The following is a 21,290-nucleotide window of genomic DNA, read 5'->3' as shown; positions in this document are numbered from 1 at the left end:
TGCAAAAGTTTATGTGACTCTAGTATACAATCCTCTAACAGTTGGACGAATTGCAGAATATTTTACTAAAGTTGGAAGCAAAAGCAACCAGTGTACTAATTGGGCTGAATAGAAGTCTCCGTACTACAGTAGGGGTGATAACCGGTCACTGATATAGATGAGCTGGATATAATACAACATATTAAGTGTAACTGCCCTAGATTACAGAGTATTAAACAAAAATGGGTAGAGGAAAGATTCCACGGTCAATTATAGAACATAAATAGGTACGTTTACGTGCTGTTTTGTTGTTGGGCAAGAGACTTGCGCAACTAAATTGCCTAGTTGAAAGGCGTCTAAGTAAATAGAACTATATTGGATAATTAAATTAATATTACTTCCAAACTACATCAATGGAGTATGTAAAAAGTAACCAAAGATTGAGAAAATGAGGCTAAGAACTAAATAATAAATTCATATTAAAATATTTGACGTATTTGAAAGAAATTCTAAACTCTAAAGATTATCAAATCTTCGAAAGGAAATTTTTCTACAGAAAACTTCTTTTGATAACAAAGATATAACAACTAATGCAACACATCCCTTTAGTCTTCCGCCATCAAATGGCGGTCTCAGAAGCTGAATATTCCTGCATTAAAATTCTCAATAAACGTCAACGTGAGATTTCGGATAGTGGGTGGCAGTTAAACAGGTATTTTGATATGTATCAGGAAAGAACTTTCTACGATAGCAGACCTGTTACAATAACTGCAAATATTTGGTTTCTGGAGTCGTCTTACCAACTATTGCGGAAAACGGATTGACAGAACTGATGAGGTATTGAAGTCGACAAGGAAATATTTATAAATATTTCGCTTATTTAAAATGTAAAAACACAGTTCATTTTTGGAAGATTAGAAATAATGCAAAATAATTGCTACTCTAAAAATAACACCTTCCCACTCATTAATGGTAATAAATTTAAGATCTGGCAGCACTAAAAAACATCTCTGGCAACCCTTCAGTTTATTTGATGCATAAAATGCACAAAAAACACCGGTTGTAGTAATAAATTATTCGATTTGTTTGATAAAACCAATATTAATTTTATGAGCAAAATATTAACACTAGCAATTATGAAAAAACACTTTATTTTATACAATAAATTACTTTATTTCATACTCAATACATTTTACTTACCTTTCTGTTTCCTTCTTCGTTTTCTTTCTCTACTTTCGGAAGTTCGTTGATCTTTTTGTTGTAATGGACGTAATAGGACCTATTATTTAGCAAACTTTTCCCTTTGCAATGTTTTCACACTCAAAACTCACAATATAATAAATATTTTCAAATATTCAGTTTTTTTATTGAGAAAACCAAAGTTTTCTTCACAAAAAAGAAAAGATTTTCAGAAATTTTTAAAAAACAATTTTAGTTTTTTTTTATTTTGCAATTCAACTATTCTCTATACGTTCTCACAGTAACTACATATAGTTATCTCTTTCTTTTACACTGTAAATCTCGTAGAGTTTGTAATCGTGTTGCAATTCACTGTTGTTTGTGTGAGTGTATTAAAAGAAAAAAAATCCAATGAGAATTACTTTTTCGCTTATTCTTCTTCTTCCCAAATTTCTTTCTTTTTTTCGCTTCTGCTTTTTGTATGAGTTGTTGGCTTGGAATGCAATTTTTTTTAAATATTTTGCTTTGAATTTCTATTGAATTGAACTTTTACACGTTTATGTTTATTGTTGGTTTTAACGTAAAAACGTTGTGGGGTTTTATTTGTTAAAATTATTGGTAATTTGTGTTAAATTATTCACGTTAACCCGTCACGAACAGGACAGAAAACACTTCACTTTCTCAGAAAAATTCTTAAAATGGCGTTTTGACAAGTAACGAGCGATTACATTAAAGGGATTAGTGTTGTACAAAAGGAATTATTTGGCAATGTGGCCAATAAGTAGTCGTTATTGAATTAGTGATGATATGAGTAATTAGTATTTTCTTTAACGGTTAATTGTATTTAAAATGTTTTTGATGACGAAACATTATTAGTGCTTCAAATAAGTTTTGGTTGTTTAAAAAATATGAATTTGGTACATGGTTGAATATAATTAGTTTCTTAGAAGATATTTGCTCTTGATATTATTGAAAAATCCCAATTTATTTTCATGAACATCCATTCCCGTATTACCCAGATTTTCGGACATATTTTATTGTAATCACATTTCAACGACGTGTATAATGTCAGAAATTCGAACCGACAATGAGTCAAAATCAGAAAAATATTTTTTAACTCGATTAACGGAATCTAAAGAAGCTACGTCCATCGGAGTGGTAATTACGGTATCAAAACCTTTCCGAACTGAATTTGTGACGGGCCTGTTTTCTGTATGCGGGCGGGAACTAGCATTGACCATAAGCTCCGTTGCATTGCTCCCCAGATTATTTGGCAGGAATCGAAATTGTAACTCCCCAAAGTGTAATATACTGCGGGAAAGTTCTCGATTATGATATTACTTCAGAATGGGAATGAGAATAATGGGACATATTTTAATAAAATTGATCTAAACCGACCATCCCATAATAAAATTCATTTCGAGATTTTTTAAGTTCGTGTCATTTATTCGAATTTGATAAATTGCTAAGAAAATTGGGTTATTCGGATCAAAAACCCAAGGCAAAAATGAATCCAAGCCCCAAACTGACAGTTCTCATATAAAAAAATTTAAATTGGAGGTAAACGAAAAACGCCAGATATTGAGATAATTTCTTGGGGATTTATTTAATTTTCAGAATTAGGGACTTATATCGTTATGAAATAACTACCCAATTTCAAAAATTAAATAAATTTCCAATTTTTGTTTCAAATATTTTCTTCTCTCGGATGTATCAAAGCTTTTGTCAAGCTTAATTATTTCAAGTCTTGATCTTGGCAGTTGTAAAGAGGATTTGTATGAAATAGAAATATCAAAATACCAAATATAGTGCAAATCGAGTAATTTAGAAACCTTATAGAGAAAACTCAACAATAATTTGTTTTGCAAATTGCATAAATAATGTTTAACTACACACATAAATATTTATTAAGTTTTTATTCAATCACTAAATAGATTTTAACATTACAGTTTTAAATTGGCTTTTAATTTTGAAAATTTTCAACCTATATCTAAATATTTGACTTTGTTTTTATGTATATAATATGACGTTTTATTGTTGTATATATATATATTTTTAATTTGATTTCTTAAAATAGTTAAATTTTCACAATACATATTTAGTTAATAATGTTTTTAATACTTAAGGGTTTCACAACTTGAAATAATAAGTAATAACTATTGTTTAAGGTTTAAACACAAATTATATTTTGAAAACTAAAAACTAGTTATTTAGAAACCCCTTGTTACAATTTTCTTTTATATTTTTTTAAATATTTCATCAATTCACAATAGGTTTAATATTAGTGTATCATCGTTGGATAAGAATTGGTTTTTCAGAAAAATTAAAATATTTAAAATTATTGAGAAGTTATACAATAATACAACACCAATTGCGAATTGCTTAATTATAAATTTAATTGCGAATTGCTTAATTATAAATTTATGACAAAATTATTTTATAGTTAATAAATATAAATGGATCACATTTAACTTTTAATTTTATTTGTAATAAAATGTTTGTTAGTTATTGAAACAAAAAAATTAGGTTAAGGTTTGTTTAAAGAAAAAATTATATGTATAAAAAAAAAAATATTGGAAGGCACGGGATAAAGGTTACTAGAATATATTTTATAAATAAAAAACAACAAATAGTGTGAATAAAAAAAGTATTTTATTGAAAGAAATATTAAGGAACACAAACTTAAAAATATGTATGTATGTTTAATAAAATCACTGGGGGATCGGGTTAAAAACATTGACCATACACTAAATTCTCTTATAATTGCCATTATAAAATAGAGTTAAATAATAAAAAAAACATTACAGAAATTTTCTATGTATCGTTTGAAAAATGCAATTTCAAGAGCTTGAAACGTGGACTTCCGACCAATAACTGTCACGTTACACCATCTCGCTTCAAATTTTCAGGCGATTTATAATTGTAGGATCGATTATTTTTCAATTTAGTCTATGATATAAGTTTGAAAATGTAAACATGGTCGTCTGGGCTTCTACCGCAAAGGGTCTTTAACTGCTCGATATTGTGAGTGATTCCTTTCAATTATATGGACTCAGGATGTATAGCTCGAAATGCCTTTCTGTGTCCTTTTAAAACAGCTCAGGCACAAACGTCCAGTAGAAGTTCAAGATATCAGGATGAAATATATCAGTTCTAAAGACGTCAGAGAAATGGATGTATCTAGATCTGAATTTCGCAGATAATGAAAATTTAAATCGGGTAACAAGAGTACATACAATCATATACTGAATCTCGGGAACTCATATTGATTATCTAAATGAAATCTAATGGACTTTTAGAAGTTACGTACGCAAATGTTTCAGCTTGCCTTATGATGTCGCCATTTTTCATGGTTTTGTGGAGGTCAGTGGTCTGCGAATAGTCGCACTCAGTTTTTCCACGCTTTTCTGGAGGTCGACGATCTGTGAATAGTGGGTCTCAGAAGACAATTACCGCTGTTAAGATTTGATTACCACTTCTGTGTGGTATTGCCTACGCAATCGCTTTCGTAGAGCAAGAGGTCGGCAAAGTAGATATAGGATTAGATGTCCTTAGGATGAGACAATTAGATGAAAAGGATGTTACGATGCTGAGTAAGGAAGATTTAAGGACGTATTGGGCTGATCGAATCCCTTTATGGGCGTGGTTTACTAAATACTTAGTAGTGATTACAAACAAGTCCACCGAGGATAATTGTGCCGACTTTTGTCTGGAATTGACTTTATAAATTGTTTAATGTTACAAATTAATACTCTAATATGCTTCCGTGGACGGACACCAGACAAGTTGCATTTAAAGGGCGAAACCTTTTACATATATGGTCGAGGCTAACATGGGTTACGAAATGTCTGGGAGTTTTTTTAAATACAGCCCAATTATGAAAAAAAAATTCCCCGGGAGTTTTATGACTTTTCTCATTTTTCCTATTCAAATTCTATGTTAAAAAAAAGAAAAGGGAAAAAACTCCCGGAGAATTTTTTTTCATAATTGCGATAATAATAAATTGCTGATTACGGCCAAATGAAGCAAACTAGATTTACACATCGGTTGCGAGACAAATTCTCATAGTTTATAGGCTGGGTTTGAAAGTACGGGAAAGATTATTTAAACCACCAATCAGACACTATAAGGAGGTAGTATTGGAGAAGATCATTTAAAGGACTAACCAATCCTGGTGCGTCAGAGGGGAGTGAGTGGTTGCAATGACCCTATAGCACAGGTTGATCATGATAGATACCCAATTAGAGCTAGGAATAAACGGGATGGGACAATGATACAATTGGATGGATATTAAAAACGTTTTACTCTGTTTTATTTCAATTTAAAGTTATACATTCTACAGACAAACAAAAATGGTATCAATCTAATACCCTACACTGTGTAAATTAGTGATTTTCGGATGTGGTCTTTATATGGGAGCTATGACTAATTATGGACCAATCGCCACGAAATTAGGTCGTGTATATGAAACTTATTTTTGGTAAATTTTATTTGGACTCCAATATTATTAGGATAATGATGCTCATTAAAGTGATATTAGGGGTGAAATAATCTACTGATTTCAGCCAGTTTCAATAGGTTTCGTCTCTGGGCCAAAACACATGTATGTGTAAAATTTGCGCACAAAGTTTACATGGACAACCAACCAGCCAGACAGACGGACGGACGGACATCGTTTAACCGACTCAGAAAGTGATTTTCGATCGGTATAATTTAAGTTGGGCGTTAGACTAATATTTTTGGACGTTACAAACATCAGTACAAACGCACTATGGTGGTGTAGGGTATAAATATTGTTGTTTAAAGCCGACTCAATTTATTTCAAGTCTAACTTAATTAAAAGTTAGTAAAGTAAAGTTTAACAGACAATAACTTGAGCTATATAGTACACGATCTTTTCATAAACTAAATTAAGTATTACGAAATTTAATTTTTTTCCATCTGAATCAAGATTTGAAAATTAAACTTTTCATATTTAAAAAATTCTGTTAAATAAAATAAATATGTTGGAATTAGACTCCTTTTATATTACAGCATAAGATTTTAATATTTAAAAAAACACAAACGACTTGTTTCAATAATTATCTATATACATATAGAAAAGAGTAACGTTACTGACTTACTGACTGACTGATTCATCATCGCACAGCCCAAACGAAGCTAGAATCATGAAAATTTGGGTTCCTCCCTCTCCAAAACGATCCGATAAGAAGGTATTTTTGGAAATTCGAACGTTTAGGGGGTAAATTCGGTAACCATATATCTTCCAAACTAATAAAGATACAAAAAAACTTAAAATTGTTACTCCATTTAAAAAATAAGCTGACAGGTGTTTCGTACTTTTTCGAAATTCGAACCCTTTAGGAGAGAAAACGGGTGAACTCTGTATTTTGGTACTTTTTTTTTGGCACCCTATGTATCTTTTAAACCAATAAACATAGAAACAAATTTTAAATCGTATTCTTTACTTATCAAAAAATAAAAAATATAAGTTTGTTACTTTTTGGAAATTCGAACTTTTTCGCAAAATATATTTTTCTATAACCCCCTGGTTATACCTGATAAATTTTTATCATGATAAACGTCAAAATGGCTGTAAAGATAAAAAATTATCGGATATAGACCCCATTTATTAGTATTATTGCTTCGTTATGACAACAAATGTCATTTATTGTTATGATAAATATTTGTCAAGTATAGACAGGGGGTAATTTGACATAGACATACGAATATATTGTTATGAGATACAGAAATTTATTTGAATAAAATTTTACCACCACAATGGAGATAAAAAAGGTACCAAAAAGGGGATAAAATTGGTAAAATACATTTTATATGAAATTATTAAGCCAATTTTGATAATTTTTTTTAACATTTGTTCCTGGATTCATACAAAAATTAACTAACATGGGGTTATTTGAAACTCGAGTGCCAGGGTGTATATTGGGCCAATTCCGGGTAAACAGTTTGGTACTTTTTTTAAAATATATTTTTTTCTGGGGCACATTAACACAGATTTTAGATTTGAGACATGACTGAAAAATAGAATATTTTTAAATTTGAAACTTGAGGAGGGAAAGGGAAATTGGTAATTTTTTAATATTTTAAATTATTTCACTTATCAACATTAAAGTTACCTGATATGTATCTGAGTGAAGTTAGTGTTAGGAATAGGGGTTAATATTTAGGTACCAAAATGTGAGAACTGAACTATAGGTACTTTTTTATTGTAATTTGTAATTATATATTCTAATGGTAATTTTTGAATAGTCTATAATAATGAACCTAGCAAAATTAAAATAAATAGAAATCAGATGGATTAGGACCATTAAATATTTTGAAACGTTATTTGCTAATCAAATAATTTGATAAGTTAAAATGTTTCATGCTACTTAAGTAACACATTTTATAATTGTACATTGCTATACTTTTATTTTAATATCAAAATATATGCTAACGAAGTAGCGGGTAATAAGCTAGTTAATAAATATACACATAATTATTTATAAATTTTAACACATTTTGCGGCATGAAATATAAATGCTAAAAACATTTGTATAAAGTAGTGTATGGTACACAGAGAAAAATAAACATGTAAATTTAAAAAAAATAAAATCTAAATTAAATTAAGGCTAAAAATTTAAGGAATTTATACAAAAAAAAAAGGAAAAATTATTTGTTGGCTACTAAATAATAATAATAATAAAGATTTTTAACACATTTCTATATTAAATATAAGATTTAAGGTATTTCTTTTGTATTTGTATTCTTTAAATTAATTAAAGAAGGGATTTTTGGAAGCTGATGATTTCATGGTACACAAAGTTTGACGCTCCAATTGAAAATCATAATCGAGATCTTTTTTAATTACAAAATCACCTAGTTGTGGCAGTGAGGAATACTAGAAAAAAGAAATACAAAATTATAATTATTATTAAACATAACAATTCAAATGACTTACCTCATTTTTATTAGTAGACTTAAGCATAGAATTAATAACAAATGGCACACCTTCTAGATCAGTATAAGTACCCAAAGTACCCAGACTATGACCAGAACTATTGAGGGCAGTGTTAACCGGTGGCCTAGGAGCCGGTCTTTGTGGCGAATTTATTTGATAAGAATGTTGGATTTCTTCATAATCATGTTCTTCGGAATTGGGTACAGGCGGCAGCTAAAATATTAATACAATTGTTAACAAAATTTAAATAAAATTTTATTAAACTTGAAAAATAAAACCAACCGGCTGTTTTGGATTTCTTAAACATTCACCCGCAGCTGCCGCATTGTGTAGATTTAAACGATTTAATGCCTTTTCTACCTCACTACTACCGTTTGTAATATTTGTGGCCAATTTTGGACTTAGACCGGGCACTGGTGGCGGCAAGCGTACCGGTATGGCTCCAGTTTTATAACAAATTAATATGCCATTTATATCACTGTTATAAATAAGCATTAATTAGTAAATTAATCATGAAATTGACAAGTGTAATCACAAATGATTATTAAAATTGTTACTAAGCTATCAGAATCATGAGCTTACAGATTATTACAGATATGAAACAAATGACAGTTGTCAAAAACGTTTTCAATGGTTGTGATTTGCAGAGCGAGAGAAAAAATAGAATTTCAATAGGCAAGTAGTAAATTTTAATAATCATTTGTGAATATAACTATTTCGTTTCTAATTTACCCCGCTAATTTAAATCCTTCTGGTGCAATTTTTAGTTTAGAACATAAAATTATATCTGTGACTGCTTGTGTGACGGTACCCCGTTTGGAGAGTTTATAGGCGATTTGCCGTTTACGCCAGGCCTTTTGTTCTGTGTCTGCTGTGCGTGATAGTAGTGAAAAACCCTTGGGCGGAGCTATTTTTTCAGCAATTATTCTGAAAGTTAGAAAAAAAAAACAAAAATTATTACAAAATTTTAATAGAATTAAATAGACGTTTTGTAAAACTGAGTTTAGTTATTAAAAAAGTGTTAAACTAAAGTAATTCAAAGCTTAATAGCAAAGAATAATTATGACAAAATATAAATATAGATACTCTGATCATTTATAAATCAGAAATGTTTCGAAATGCTTTAAATTTTTCTTAACAAAACTAGGGAATTGTGGAGTTTATAATTATTTGTTTTACTCATATTTATACCCTTCAACTTCGTGAGAAGGGTATATACATATAAGTTTGTCATTCCGTTTGTAATTTCCACAATATAATTTCCGACCCTATAAAGTATATATATTCTGGATCCTTATAGATAGCGGAGTTGATTAAGCCATGTCCGTCTGTCTTTCTATTGAAATCAATTTTCTGAAGACCCCAGATACATATCTTCGGGATCCAAATCTTCAATAATTCTGTCAGACATGCTTTTGAAAAGTTTGCTATTTAAAATCAGCAAAATCGGTCCACAAATGGCTGAGATGTGAGGAAAAAACCAGGACAACCTCGATTTTTGACCTATTTTTACCTATATCTGGATTAATAAGCCATTAATATAGACAATATGGATATCTAATGATAGATATTTCAAAGACCTTTGCAACGACGTATATAATACCATAGTAAGTTGGACCTACAATGGGTCAAAATCGGAAAAAGTAGTTTTTAACTCGATTTTATTTTCACAAAAAAAAAAAATTTTAAAATTTAAAAAAAAAATTTTAAAATTAAAAAAAAATTTTTAAAATTAAAAAAAAAAATTTAAAATAATTCGAAAAAAAAAATTTTACAAAAAATTTGGAAATTGGAATGAAACACTGGTTATGTTAGCTTATAAAGGCAGCCAATATTACCAGCTCACTTGGGTCCATGAACTGTTCCCTCTATTATACCCTAAGGATCATGTTCAGGTTCTCAAGAGGTCATTCACATGTCGGAACCAACCTAACGCACGAATAAACGTATCTATCTTCCTAACCATCCACACTAAATAGATCTGCTAGGTCGTTCATAAAAGTACTACCCATTGTCGTAGTCCGAGCCCCCGATAAAGCAGGGCAAAGACAAAGGAGATGTTCAACCGTTTCCTCCTAGTCCTCATCATGGCAACTTCTACGGAAGTCATTGTATGCAGTGTTAAGTCTCCTAGAATGCGCACCAATTAAGCAGTGCCCAGTAAACATGGATATCAAAATTCGTAGCCGAGCCCGTGATAGCCCCCTAAGGGACATTGACCTTTGATGGTCAAAAACGGGCCAAATGAGCCTCGATATCGACCAGTTTGTCAAACTAGACAATCAGAGCTGAGCACACTAAAAAAATTTTCGCTTTATGAATGATTTACAGCAGGAGAAGGGTAAACCGACCAAAAGATAGATTTCGTCGAGCCTTTTTTGGCCAGTCTAATAGCATTGCCATGTACACCAGAGTGATCCGGAACCCAGAATAACTCCAGGTTAGAATGTCTCACCATCTCGTTAAGAGATACCCGGCATTCATGTACCAATCTGAATGTCGAATAGACACCAGAGAGGGTTGATATCAGGTTTACTCTAAGTACAAATTCGGATATTCATACCAAATAACATATAGTACTTCATCCAATGTACCGCCCTTTTGATGGCTGTAATTTCAGCTTGAATTACATTACATTGATCCTGTAACCTGAAACACAACCCCTTCTAAAAACGGGGATTATAAAAGACACCACCCACTCCAACCGCAGACTTGGAGCCATCTGTATAGATAACAAATGTCCCTAGAAGAAGGTAACTCGCCGGCCATCGATACGGAGAAGCGTCGGTCAATAAAGCGTAAGGGAGTGCAGTAGTCAATGTTCAGTTATGACCACTACAACCAGCCCTCCATTATCCTACAGTGCCTAGCCTAACAGCCGAATTTAGGGCCAATTGTTTGGCCAATGAGATCAGCCGGTAGCCAGTGCAACATAACGAATAAAGCACCGTCTCGTGCTCGAGAGCTGCGCTGAGCACCTGTAATCATTAGTGCAGAGATTCGCAGGCTTCTCTCAAGCATTCCGCAGTAGGTGGATTTACTTAGAGCCTTCCATCATACCCCAGCGGGAAAAATATGCAGTAAAGAGGCCTTCCTAAATACCTCCCCAGCGGTAAGGGGATTCATAGGGCTTCTTAAACACCTTCTAAGAGCAGGCAGAGTAAAATGAGTAACGAATATTTTAAAATGTGCAAATATGCCTTTTAGAAGGCCTACAAACTGAAGTCCTATAATTTTTTCCCGCTGGAACTAGTGCTCCATACATTAGTATGGGCTTTACCACCATGTCAAATAACCATTTCGCATTCCTAGGGCTTATTCCCCAGGTCTTCCCAATGGCCCTTCTACAGGCATAAATAGCGATAGCCTCTCTCGCTTGGATATTCGGGTTCCAGGTTAGCTTGGAGTCTAGCTTGGAGGTACTTCTCACTATTCGAGAGCTTAAGTTCCACTCCGTTAAGCGGCGATAATGGAAAGGAGGAAATTTTGTAGCTTCTTGAAAAGAGCACAAGCTCCGTTTTCCCAGGGTTCACACCAAGTCCACTATCAGTGATCCAATGGCTAAGTGTACTAAGTGAAGTTTGTTGGCATTGTGATACCTGTGTCAAGATGTTTCCCAGAAACAGCTACAGCCACATTGTCTGCATATGCAACAGTTTTGCACTTCATGGAGTCTAATTTCATGAGCAGTATATTAATGGCACAAGGTGGTGTCATCTCTCCATTTCTGTGGAATCTTGTCGTAAATAAAATCCTTTTCAGGCTCAGTAGGATAGGCACCAAATTAGTCGCATATGCTGATGACGTTGTGCTTCTTATTAAAGGGAAGTTTCTTTCCACAATAAGTGAACTCATGGAATCAGCGTTCTGCAATCATGGGCCGGGGAAAACGGCCTAGGTGTCAACCCTGCCAAAACCGAACTGGTTCTTTTTACCAGGAGATATAAAATTCCAGAATTCAGACCTCCACGACTGGATGGTACTTTTCTGAAGACTTCAAGCGAAGACAAATATCTGCAGCTGCGAGAAGAATCCTGGAACTGAATCTCGAAAATTCGATTATACATATCTACTTGGACAGCCTTGCATCAATCAAGGCTCTTAACTCCAATGTTATTAGTTCGAAATGTCTTCTCAATTGTATCCAATCACTGGCACAACTATCACGACACCACGAACAGTTTATATGGGCTCCGGTATCTGACAAGGGATAGGACCAAAACTCTTTTGTCTCTTAGTAGAAATTCGATTAGGCTTCTTATGGCTATAATTACTAGACACTGTATGATTGGACATATGTCGGAAAGTATGGGTACCCACGTTATGTCTATTGTAGACCTAACCTAACCTATATTAATGGCAAGATTCCTCAAGAGTGGTGATAAATAAAACCTCTGGTAAAAACACAGGTATTTGGATAAAAACTTATTTTATTTTGTCAACATAGTCTCCTTTCAGCTCTATGCACTTTCTCCAACTACGTTTTTTTTATCCCTTCCAAAAAATAAGATTTCATTATTGTCCTTTCAAAACAATCGGATTTTCTTTTGTTTTAAAACATTTCAACTTACCCATGTGTATTCAAACAAACTCAGGGCCGTTTTCTCATTAGGTGATTATCATAGAGGAATTAACATTAATTTGATGGAGAATGAACTCGAAGAACATGAGTTGGCAGACATGCAGGATAATGAATTTTTCAAAAGATTCCGGCTGTCGATGGCCAACAGCTGATTTATGTAAACATGTTGTCACTTGAAGGCAGGGTTCCCAATTTTAACATCTATTTTGAGAGGTATTGCCAACTGAAAATAATGCTTTTTGTCGGTATATTGAGAAAACCAAAGTTGTTAACGGACAGTTTATCGGCCTAATAAATTTATGTCGACATTTAGTAACAGGCAGTTTGTCGATACATTGAGAAAACGGGCCTCAGACTTTATAAACCCATTTTTAACCACAAAACTAAACATGGTATTGCATGATTCTTCTATTTAAAAAAAAACTGTCTCTTTTTTCCAATAATTATAAGTAATTATTTTGTTTCATATCTTTTACCCATTTATCTTATCACTAATATGTTATTTATATAAACGTTTTTTTACTATTTACTTAAGCTTCTTTAAATAACCATTAATGACGATGTCAGTTCTTCAAACTATTGTATTGTACTTAGTAGTACCAACAGTAAATATTATTTATATTTTTTCTTTTGTTATAATTTGTATTTTGCATATGATGCCTACCTGTTGGTATTAAGTAGAATTAAATAATAATTTCCGTAATGTGGCAAAACACACTACATAGTTGAATGAATCATTGAAAATATATATTTCATTTTATTATTATGAATAATAGACGACAGTACTTTTGTAGAGATTGAAGTGTCATTTCAATTGTTGCCCTTGTTGTAGAGTAATTATCGGGCTAAACAGTTGGTATTATGAAATAGTGTTAATTAGAATTATATAAAAACTAGAAAAAATTTATTTTGAAATTGGTGATTTTGAAGTGGAATGCAAAGATCGCCCAGGCCAGTCAAAAAGGAGCTTGCAAAATCATTGGAAATTACCCAAACAGCAATTTCAAAACGTTTTCGAGCAGCAGTATTCATCCAAAGGAAAATTGGGTACCATACGAATTGAAGCCGACCATTCCCCGTCCGCCTAATATTTGTTTCGATCGATGCAAATCGTTTCACTTTGGAACAGCCGATATTGGCTTGCTTCGTTCTTGGCCTCTAAAGATGAGCAGTTCTTTTGGTTCGGAATCCATGTGTTGCCAGAAAGGTGGGAAAAGATGGCCATTACTTTGAATAAATTTATATTGTAGAAATGTTTCAAAATAAAAGCTAAAAATTTGAAAAAATCCCGAATTTTTAAACTTTATTTTACTTTTAAAATAACGCTTCATTTTGAAAAACCCTATCGCTCAGTAATTGTTTGAAACAAATCACTTTAAATCACTATTGTAAAAAAACTCAGCAATTTGTTTGCCATTAACAATTGCCGTGCGATTTATTAGACCTCAACTTATGTTGTAATTCCTATATAAATATCATATAATGAAACTTCTAGCTAAAATAAACTATCCATATACAAAATGATATTGTGTTAATTTTGGATTTAGTGTTGGCTTTAATGGTATTAAGTTTGTTTATTTAATTGATTTTTTCTTGTTCACTACGCAAGTTATAAAACCATTAAAGAATGTAGAAAAATAAAAACAAGAATGAATGGAATTTCAAATGCTTGGATTTTGTATAATTTGGAATGTGCAGGTAGATTGTTTAATAAGAAAATAGTAGTAATTACTCAGAAGTTTTTCGAATTTTTGTAAGGAGGTAATTTGCTGGCTTAATTAAGAGAATAAATTTGTTTTGTTGTTAAATCATTGAAAGATTAATGGCTTAGATATAATTTAATAGGTCTAAATATATGTAAATCGATGATTAGTTAAAAGATTACAATTAAAAGGAACTGAATCCACACTGTATAGTTGTCCTGATAATAAATACTTCGAGGTTAGGGTATCCCTATACTACGTCATTTTATCAGAAACTGCATTATCGATAGTAATACTGTTTTGTCATTATCTGTAAAAAAAAACATGGTTGCCCATTGTTTGCAATATCAAATGTAAACATAACCTATAAACAATGCACAATGAAGGCAGCACATTACAAAAATATATTTAAATTTGCATATTTAAGCACTAATCATGAAACATTCTTTAATATCCCAGCAGTTCAGCAATGTCTGATCACTTGGCTGACGCCAATTTATATATTCCAGGTCATTTGACACGCATGTGATCTTTGTAGTGCAGAGTGAATTCAATTGGTTACTTTATACATTACATGTAATATTGCGTGAAGACAATTGACACCTGAGTGTCTCTAAGTAATCAAGAGTGTAGTCACTTTAAACGTTAATTGTGTACTGTAATTTTAATGAGTATCTCGTACAAACTTGTGGTTTGATATAAATTGTGTTGATGTAATTCTCATACTGTTTATTTTCAGTATACTTTTTGCTTCAGTATACTTTTTGCTTAAGTATACTGACATCCCATGTAACCTAACGTGAAATCAATTGTCTCTTTAGTAACTACTTTACACATTTATTTTGTACTGAACTTTAGAAAGAAGTAATATATTTGAGATTTGCCGGAGGAGGGTTTGGTTTCAAACAGTCGGTTATTAGACTGTCTATGAGATGTCTTTTTAATTGAATATTTGAGGTTAATTAGCACACGTACATGTTAAAATAACTGGTAATTTAGCTGATCAAGGGACGTTAGGTAGCTAGTAAGGTAACTGACTCTATGTAAACAGTATGTGAATCCAAGCTTGACTACTTTGGACCAGTTATCGGACAGTAACACCCTGCTTAGGACATGCACTGTGAAAATAACTAGTCAGCTAATTCGGGTCAGTATCCAAGAACTGCAGGGATTTAACAAAATTCCAATTTTACACAAGTTTCTAAACAAATCACAATCACACAAAATACCATAAAATCACTTATTTACTGCTTCAAATGGGGTAAATATTCTCTGGAACTGGCCTTAATATACTCAACTTTTTACAGATACAGATTCATTTTAAACGATGTTATGAATCCATACACTGAGGAAAATATGCCTCTTGATTACAAAATTCAGCTCGACAATGACCCCCAACACACCTCTTGTGTTGTAACCTAGTGGTTACAGTCCAACGAGTTAAGCTACGTTTCTGCAAACACCGTAATCGGCACCGAAAACGAAATTTGCACCGAATTTCGTTTTCGGTGCCGATGTTCTGAAGTATCCTGCCCAATCGCCAGGTCTCAATTCCATAGACAATCTAAGGAAAATTGTAGATCGCAAAATATGGACGTAAAATTATACCACAAAGGAAGCTTTACTCTTTGTCTATACCTGATAAATTTGTATCATAAAATATAAACAAAATGCTTGTCAAGATTAAAAATTATCAAGTGTAGCCTCCATTTATTAGTGTTATTGATTCGTTATGACAAAGTTGTTAGTGCTTTTCAGAGCTGTAAATGCATCATTCTTTTTTGATTTTAATTCATTATGAATTAGCTAAATTTTGAATTGAAAAAATGAATTGAATGAAATTGAATCAATTCAAACGAATTAGGCAGAAATGAGTTGCAATTCATTTGAATTGAATTGATTTTGAATAAATTCAATTGAATTAGAAAAAAGAATTGGAAATTCAAATGAATGAATCAAAAATGAGTTGCAGTCAATCAAATTCAAGGGGGAATGATAAATTTCTCCTACCAAAATGAAAATATCCAGTACAAAAATTTAAAAGCCTTGTCCTGTATCAGCGCCTGATCAATGAAAACAAGGTGTTTGGAGTTTGTTTCTTCAAGAAGAACTGATTTTTATTTTGAAATATGCTGAACGACAAAACACATTTAATATTCAATAATTTTTGAAATTTTGTGCCCCACGATTGCCCAACGACAAACTTTTTGAATTGGAAACGAATTGCAATTCATTTTTACCAAATTCATTTGAATTGATTCAAATTTCATTCATTTCTTTTTTTTGTGTGAGTGATTCGCGAATTAATTCAAAAATGAATGATTAATTTACAGCTCTGATTAATAATAATTTATATTTATTCTAAAATAAATAATATTTGTGCGTCATTTTGTGGAATATGAGATGAAAAAGTTTTAAAAATACTGTTTTCTTTGTGGTTGAAACAGGATTTCGAAAGTTAAATATAAACAAGCAATTAATGGTTATGATTTAAACCAATTATCCAAAGAAAAGGCTATGTAGAAAAATATTTAATCCTAACGATTTGAGGAGTTGAGAATTTAAGGAAACATTACACTAAAATTAAGTATTTTTCTTTAATTTGAAATTAATTTTCTGGTTGTCCTATTTTATAATTCAATTGAGTAGTGGATTACTTAATCTTACTATGTATATTACAACATTTTTATAAACATTGCTATAAATTCATTGAACTTTTGTTATTTTTTCCCACCTTTATTCTTTAAAAACCTTCAATTTCCTAAAAGCAAGTCACTGACTGCCTCCCTTAAATGGCAACAAACAAAAGATTAAAGTTCTTTTAACTTAATTAATAGTTGCTAAAAAAATAAAATTCGCAAATACATTAAAATAAATTGATTTTCAAACAAAATGAAACAACAAACCAAAGACTAGCCAGAAAACAAGTACTTTTTAAACAAACAAAAGTTTCCAAATGAAAAAGTACTTTTGTTTTGTTAGTTTATCAATAAAAAAAAAAGTTCACCACCACCCCATTTAAAGTTGAGTGACCTTAATTAAGTTCAAATACACACATGACAAAGAACCAGTAAATAAAAGTAGTTAAAAGAAACTGCTAAATAACAGCAAATGAAAAAAGAAACTCCCAAAAATACATTTTTAAAAATAACAATAAAACAAAAGCATACAATTTATTCAAGATTAAAAATACATACTTTAAAGATTCCACCACATATTCCGGCAGTCCCTCTGTCTTGGATAAACACAAATAGCGTGTAGTTTGCCGACCAAATAGAATATTTTCACGCCATAAATCAGCATCGGAGTCTTGATCGTAAGTACGATTGATGGTTGTGAAATTTTTGGGGCATCTGAAATTCATAAAACAAAAGAGTTGGAAACAAATTAAAATAATTATAAGGTTGATTAAATAGAATGTGAGAAATTTCTATTAAAAATAAAGAAAACAATTCTTTGTTTAAGATAAGACTTTAAAGGAAACTGTTATTGTTTTATAATCTTCTTAAAAAAGTTAAAAATAACTCTAAAATTTAAAGTGCATTTATTTAAGATTTAAAAATGTTTATTATAACATTTTTAAGTCAATTCCTCATTTCCATTCATAAAACTAAGAAGTACCTTCCCAAAAACCTTTAATATTTTTAATTAACTTTTTTATTATTCTATAAAATCTCTGCTATGTGCTTTAAAATTAAAAGTTCATTCAATATATTGCACAAAATCAAAGAAAATTTAATTTTTATTGCGGAAACTAGAAAATTGTAGAATAATTTATGTGTTTGGCCTCATTGTGCGTTGTATTTATAGGTTTTGTTTACATTTCATATTGTAAACAAAGCTGCGCCATGTATTTTAACGGTATGTAGCAAAACTGCAATAATGTCGATAATGCTGTTTGCAATAATATTGCGTGGCAGGGATGGAAAATTGAGAACGCAAAACCAATTACATAATACTTATTTTAAATTAAAACAACTGAATTATTCAAAAATATTAAATTATTTTGATGATTTATTCGCATTTAACGAGTTAACAGGGAATAGAAATGCGTTTTTGATTAAAACTGCATCTCCACGGCAAACATATGTTCATTTTTAGATTCAAAAGAATTTTGAAAGTTATTTCAACAAAAATTTAATTGTATGAAAGTGAAAGCTTGCATAATCATTACTCAAGCAGTAATTTTAAAACGTTTCAAGCAGCAGGATTCATCCAATAGCAGGGAAATTGGGTACCATACGAATTGATGCCGAGAGACCTTGAAATGCCTTGATTTTGAAATAACCATTTTTCCACCGAATCATTAGGTTAGGTTATAAAGGCAGGTAGTTATCAACCAGCTCACTTGGGTCCATTAAATTGGTCCCTTTGTGTTACCCTTAGGATCATGCTCAGGGCCTCAAGAGGTCCTTCACATGTCAGAAATGGGTTCAATGCCGAACCAAACTGACGGACGAATGAACGAACGAATCCATCCTCCTGACATCCAGAGTAGATAGATCCGCTAGGCCGTGCAAAAATGGACTACCTATTGTCGCAGTCCGCACCCCTGCTAGGGCAGGGCAAAGACAGAGGAGATGTTCAATCGTCTCATCCTCGTCTTCATCATGGCAACTCCTACAGAAGTCATTGTATGGAGTATTTAATCTTCTAGCATGCGCACCTATCAAGCAATGCCCCGTGAGCACTGATATCAGAGCTCGTAGCCTAGCCCGAGGTAGCCTCGTGAGGGACATTGACCTATGATGGTCAAATACGGGCCAAGTGAGTCTCGACATCGAGCAATTTGTCAAATTAGACCATCTGAGCTAAGCAGACTCAAATAATTTACGCTGTATGGTTGACTGACAGCAAGATAGCGGTAAACCGACCAAGTGATCGATCACGTCAATTTGTAGACGTGAGCCTCTTTTGGCCAGTTCATCCGCAATAGCATTGCCACTTACACCAGAGTGACCAGGCACCCAGAATAACTCCAGGTTAGAATGTCTCGCCATCTCATTAAGAGATACCCGGCATTCATGTACCAATCTGGATGTAGAGTAGACGCCGAATCATTACTTGCGATTAAAAATGGATCCATTACAATAACCCGAAGTGTACACAGAGAAAACAGATTAGCAGTAGCAATCGAATTTGTAGCCAATCGAATGATTCTGACTTAGTGACCGATTTTTAAGACTTAATCTTTTAAACTCTCACTTAACAGTACTCTCAAAGTTCGATCACCTAAAGTCCTATAAACGTTTAACATTATTTTATATACAATTAAATAAATCTACTTACTTTTCATAATCCTCAACAATCTGCAATGATGTAATCGGTCGGTTATCGGGTAAAAAACTCATTATGGAGGTGATAACATTCTTCTGTGCCATAGAGCCCATATTGTTGTTGGTGGTTTGTAATAGTGGCGATTTGGGTGATGATGATAATAAACCATTATTTACTCCAGTTTGTATGTGTTTACCCGCTTTATTCATATTTATAGAATATGTAAATAAAGCGGTCTTTATTTGGCTTGGTTATCTTTTATTTTTTTTTGGAAATATTTTTGTACAAGCAAAGATTTAATAAATTTTACTCTTTTCAAACTTTCACCTACGTTTCCGCTACAGCAAGTGGTTTTTTTTAATATGGGTTTTTTTTCTTCTAAAACAGCAGCAGCTATAAAACGAAAACAAACAAACAATTTTATTTGAATATATTAGTCATCAGAAATCACATAATATTAATATGGTTATTTGAATGAATAATAAAAAATCTTGGTTTTAAGAGTTAAGGCTGATCATGAATGAATGTATAAACTTACATACAGCACGTTTGATTGACGCACAAAAAGTATACATATGAACAAGTAAAACAATGCGTTAACACTTGATTTTTTTTAGCACAGCTTAAGTAGAAAGAGTTTTTAATGTTTATTTTGAACTTGACACTTGACAAACTATGTTACCTACTTAGTAATATACATTATAACCTTCAGTTAGAAATATAAAAAGAGTTTCAATAAACATTTACTGCAAATAATTTTAAATAAATATTATTTACTTGACACTTTTCACAGCACAATTTGGTATTTTGGGATTTTTTTCATCAAAAGAGAACTGTCAAAATCTGTCTTAATAAAATATTTGTATCTGAAATTCGAAAGTCTGGCTGACTTCATAAACGCATTTTGTAAAGCTTGTCCATGCGCATTCTTTACAAAACATTTATGCGTTCATGAAAGTCAGAAAGTATTGCTTTGCCTTGTAATTGCTTTGCATTACTGCGTTTATGAAGTCGGCCTCTATTTCAATCTTAAAATTTAAGTCAGTTATTGGAGAAAATATTTGTGTCTATTGATTTTGGACATTTGTTTATGTACTGTAGTTTATTTACATCTTGATTTAATGAAATGTCTATTTTAAAATTACTTTGATACGAATCTGAAACTACGCTTACCATCCCTGAAGAGGATATCAATTTAAACTGAATGCCAATTTATAAAAAGAAGAAAAGTACATTTAATCATATACAAATACACAAAGATCGGAAAATCTCCTGTCAAAGACCTAACTCAGTTGCCAAAAACCTATATATATATCCATATTTTTAAATTAATCTGTGACTACCCTTTCTTATTTAATTGTTTCCCTATTTTTGTTGCACATATCAAATATTTATATACATAAATAAATATAAAACTTAAATTACTGCAATATTTATGGTAAATAAACATTATGCCTTAATATGAGTTTTCACAAAAACTCGTAATTCTATTTTATTTTTTGCAATAATAATGTGCAAGGTCTGAAGACAAGGCTAGAATTTTTTCATTATTAATACACACTTAATGATTCAATGAATATTTATGAATCTGAGCATAATAAACAAAGGT

The 21,290-nt window shown here is 31.8% G+C and overlaps 2 protein-coding genes across 2 annotated transcripts in view; both read right to left on the bottom strand.

Moving 5' to 3' along the window:
- Positions 1-1,870, bottom strand: part of nocte (no circadian temperature entrainment) — a 33,375-nt gene extending 31,505 nt beyond the window's left edge. Inside the window, exon 1 of the mRNA XM_065509954.1 lies at positions 1,180-1,870. The gene's annotated coding sequence lies outside the window, so the exon portion shown is untranslated. The remainder of the gene's footprint in view (positions 1-1,179) is intronic.
- Positions 1,871-7,562: 5,692 nt separating this feature from the next.
- On the bottom strand, positions 7,563-19,965 carry Mvb12 (multivesicular body subunit 12-like Mvb12). Its single transcript, XM_065507307.1, has 6 exons — positions 19,694-19,965; positions 17,602-17,757; positions 8,852-9,046; positions 8,402-8,597; positions 8,120-8,332; positions 7,563-8,059 (listed from the first exon to the last, which is right to left on the bottom strand). The coding sequence occupies exons 1-6, from the start codon at positions 19,888-19,890 to the stop codon at positions 7,934-7,936; spliced, it is 1,083 nt and encodes a 360-aa protein (XP_065363379.1). The 5' UTR covers positions 19,891-19,965; the 3' UTR covers positions 7,563-7,933.
- Positions 19,966-21,290: the final 1,325 nt, after the last annotated feature.

This window comes from Calliphora vicina, chromosome 4 (assembly GCF_958450345.1).
Source record: "Calliphora vicina chromosome 4, idCalVici1.1, whole genome shotgun sequence".
NCBI lineage: Eukaryota > Metazoa > Arthropoda > Insecta > Diptera > Calliphoridae > Calliphora > Calliphora vicina.
The sequence above is the reverse complement of the archived record's forward strand: the minus strand, read 5'-3'. Positions and strand labels throughout refer to the sequence as shown.